The sequence below is a fragment of the Lepidothrix coronata genome, unplaced genomic scaffold (assembly GCF_001604755.1).
Source record: "Lepidothrix coronata isolate B3197 unplaced genomic scaffold, Lepidothrix_coronata-1.0 Scaffold451, whole genome shotgun sequence".
Lineage (NCBI taxonomy): Eukaryota > Metazoa > Chordata > Aves > Passeriformes > Pipridae > Lepidothrix > Lepidothrix coronata.
In genome coordinates this window covers 35,043-38,512 of record NW_016690631.1, presented here as the reverse complement: position 1 = coordinate 38,512, position 3,470 = coordinate 35,043, and the positions used below count along the sequence as shown (strand labels likewise).

The following is a 3,470-nucleotide window of genomic DNA, read 5'->3' as shown; positions in this document are numbered from 1 at the left end:
CCCATGAGGTGAAACTCCATTGATGAGGTTTGATTTTCAATTTTCTATTGAAATATTTAGCTCTACATATTCCCTCTCCCCTGTTTGGACTCCTGTGAGTGAGAGCATTTCTTTCTCTCTTTGGTGCTCACTTAAGCTGTGCAGGCAGCTCAGAGGGTGACCCATGGAGCTGTGGGTGCCTCTGGCTGCATCCCAGTGCCCAGTTGTGCTCTGTGCTTTGGGAAAGGGCAGAAGTGCCTCTGCTGGAGGGCAATGCCGCTCCTGCCTGCAGAGCCCTTCCTGCCTGCACAGGGGCAATGCTGCCCAGCCGGGCTGCTTTCCTGCTGGGCAGGGAAAGGGATGGGCCTGAAGGCAGGGCATGGACAGAGCAGACATGCTGAAGTGTCCTCAGCACAAAGCAAATGTGGACTTCTGACTTGATCACTTGATGTTCCCCCATGGAGGGACAACCAACCTCTTGCAGGTGGGGGGAGAGGCCAGGGCTGGGAATGGGGGTTGCAGGGGCTGCTCTGTGACAGTGGCCCTGGGGCACCTTCCCAGGCTGTCCATGGAACAAAGACACAGCCCAGCCCCTGCTCTGCTGGTCCCTCAGGTCTGTGCCAGGAGCTCTGGCTGTGCAAGGACACTGCTGTGTGCCCCCACCCTGCACACTCCCACTCCCAGCTGGGCACTGGCATTTGCTTTGCCAGGGCATTCCTGGAGCTCATTGCTGACAGTGACTGTGGAGGAAGAGCCTGAAGCCCTCCTGCCCTCCCCTCAGGAGATGCCCTTTGCTGATGGAGCTGCTGGTGTGGAGCCCAACTCTGTGCCAGCAGTTCCCAGGGCCTGTCCCTGCCTGTGATCCCAGCATGGACATGCAGCAGGGCTGTGCCCAAGGTGCCAGAGCACTCAGGCCTTGCACCCACAGGAGGTCTGGGAAGGACAGTGTGGAGCTGGAAAGAAGGAACGTGGAAAGACTGAGTGCTCTTGTCCCTGGCTGGGCTGCTGGGCTGGGGGTCTCTTCTCTCCACGTCTACACACAGGCACTGCCTCTGAAGTCAGGGTCCAGAAGAATCTTGGGCACACAGAAATCAGGGCAGGGTATTTATTTAATTTAAATGAACAGAGAACAAGCCTTTGGAAAGTCTTTGACTTACAAAAGAATGGTAGATACTGATGTAGCAATGCTATGATATTAATTTGTCAAATACACCATAACAGTAGAAAAGGAATAAGAAAATGAAGCAATAAAAAAAACAAGACAAAAAAGTCTGAGATTGTAATGAATTAAATTCTGAAAGCTCTGCAGAAGAAAACAGACACTTTATTGCTTTTGAAAAAAGCCAGTAATTAATTTTGCCATGGAATCTTTGAGTTCCTTGTTCCTCAGATGAGGGAGTTCAGTGCTGGAGGCACCACCGAGTACAGAAATGACACCACCAGATCCATGGATGGGGAGGAGATGGAGGGGGGCTTCAGATGGGCAAATATGGCAGTGCTGAGGAACAGAGAGACCATGGCCAGGTGAGGGAGGCACGTGGAAAAGGCTTTGTGCCGTCCCTGCTGAGAGGGGATTCTCAGCACAGCCCTGAAGATCTGCACATAGGAGAAAACAATGAAAATGAAACAACCAAATGCTAAACAGGCACTAACCACAATGAGCCCAATTTCCCTGACGTAGCCTGAGTGTGAGCAGGAGAGCTTGAGGATGTGTGGGATTTCACAGAAGAACTGGCCCAGGGCATTGCCCTGGCACAGGGGCAGGGAAAATGTATTGGCTGTGTGCAGCAGAGCACTGAGAAAGCCAGTGGCCCAGGCAGCTGCTGCCATGTGGGCACAAGCTCTGCTGCCCAGGAGGGTCCCGTAGCGCAGGGGTTTGCAGATGGCAACGTAGCGGTCGTAGCACATGATGGTGAGAAGGGAAAACTCTGTTCCAAGGAAGAACAGCAGAAAGGCCTGGGCAGCACATCCCTGGAACGAGATGTGCCTGGTGCCCCAGAGGGAATTGTGCATGGCTTTGGGGACAGTGGTGCAGATGCAGCCCAGGTCTGTGAGGGAGAGGTTGAGCAGGAAGAAGCCCATGGGGGTGTGCAGGTGGTGGTCACAGGCTACGGCACTGAGGATGAGGCCGTTGGCCAGGAGGGCAGCCAGGGAGATGCCCAGGAAGAGCCAGAAGTGCAGGAGCTGCAGCTCCCGCCTGTCTGTGAATGCCAGCAGGAGGAACTGGGGCATGGAGCTGCTGTTGCACATTTGCTGTTTCATGACATAGGGTCCTGTTACAAAAGGAATCCGAGAATCAGAAAAAGCAGAAAAGAAGAAGAGACCCTTCTGAGCAAATATTACGACCCGCCCCAGAAAGGGGGGGGATAACCCGGGTTTTTATTAATAAATCCCTTGGGGCAATTAGAGTGAAACAACACTAAATAATCAGTGTTTGAAAACATATATATGTAGGATTTATTTTAGAACAATTTTTTTTCAAAGGTAAACAATTATGTTGCCATTTTGGGTGTTATCATCTGTTTCATCTATAGCAATATGCCATAAAGATAACCTTTAGGGAAAATGTGTAAGGGAGAGAAAAGAAATACAGGATAGTAGTAAGGGAGAGTAAGAGAAAGAAAAGATGAGAGCAGAAAAATGTGCCAGGAACGTTCTTTGTAGGGGCAGAAATTCTCAATTTGAGGATCCTCAAAATGAGTTAAAATGTGTGTTGATACAGAGAAGACAGTTCAGCTCTGTGTGGCTTACAGCAAACCCAGGAGAGCTGCAGGATCCAAGAGTCTGCTTTCCATCTGCCCTGGGATTTCCCTTGTGCTGCCTTGACGAGGACTTCAGGGAAGGGGTCAATATATCAGGGGAAAAACAGGTTCGAGGGATTCTGGAACGTGAATAAACCAAACACCGTTGCTAGTTGGCAAAAAATAGCTATTTATTAGAAAAAGTGGCAAACAGGGAGAAAAAACCAGGCGCCTGAGAGAAAGGAATTAGGGCAGAAGAAAAAGTGCATAAAAGACCCTAGAAAGAAGGCTCCCCCCCATACTCACCCAGGTGTCACCTGTAAGCAAGTCTTACCCATCCTAACCAATAATGAGGTCTCTCCGTAGCAGCTGCGTGTCCTGGAGGGGTGGCAGGCTCCCACTTCAAGCAGGCGTCCCCGCTAAAAGCAACTTGATCCATCATGAAGAGCCAGCCGACCCTCAGGGAACGTGTCTGCCTTTATAAAGTTTATTGAGAGCACCTGCCCCGGGGAGGTGTGGCCAGGTTATGTAAGGGCACCCCTCCTGCGCATGCGTGAGCACTTTGGAAGTTCCCCCACGCAGGCGCAGTGAATTGGGGGGGGGTCTTTCCAATTGAGGCTGGGGGAGGCCTTCATCACCTTCCTCATCACTTTGTCCTCCAACTGCCCTTGACAAGCAATTGACCAATCACAACAGACCAATTAAAACAGTTTATACAGAAGTTCTCCCTCCAAGGCCAAGTTCACTGCT

At 51.1% G+C, this 3,470-nt stretch overlaps 1 protein-coding gene across 1 annotated transcript; it reads right to left on the bottom strand.

Annotated features, from left to right (window-relative positions):
• Window positions 1-1,365: 1,365 nt before the first annotated feature.
• LOC108510035 (olfactory receptor 14J1-like) lies at window positions 1,366-2,229 on the bottom strand. The gene has a single exon (XM_017839677.1). It carries the CDS (start codon window positions 2,227-2,229, stop codon window positions 1,366-1,368), a length of 864 nt encoding a protein of 287 aa, XP_017695166.1.
• Window positions 2,230-3,470: the final 1,241 nt, after the last annotated feature.

Bases quoted from the DNA above. Each gene is read 5' to 3' on its own strand.
- LOC108510035 (XM_017839677.1), bottom strand. From the start codon at position 2,229: ATGTGCAACAGCAGCTCCATGCCCCAGTTCCTCCTGCTGGCATTCACA.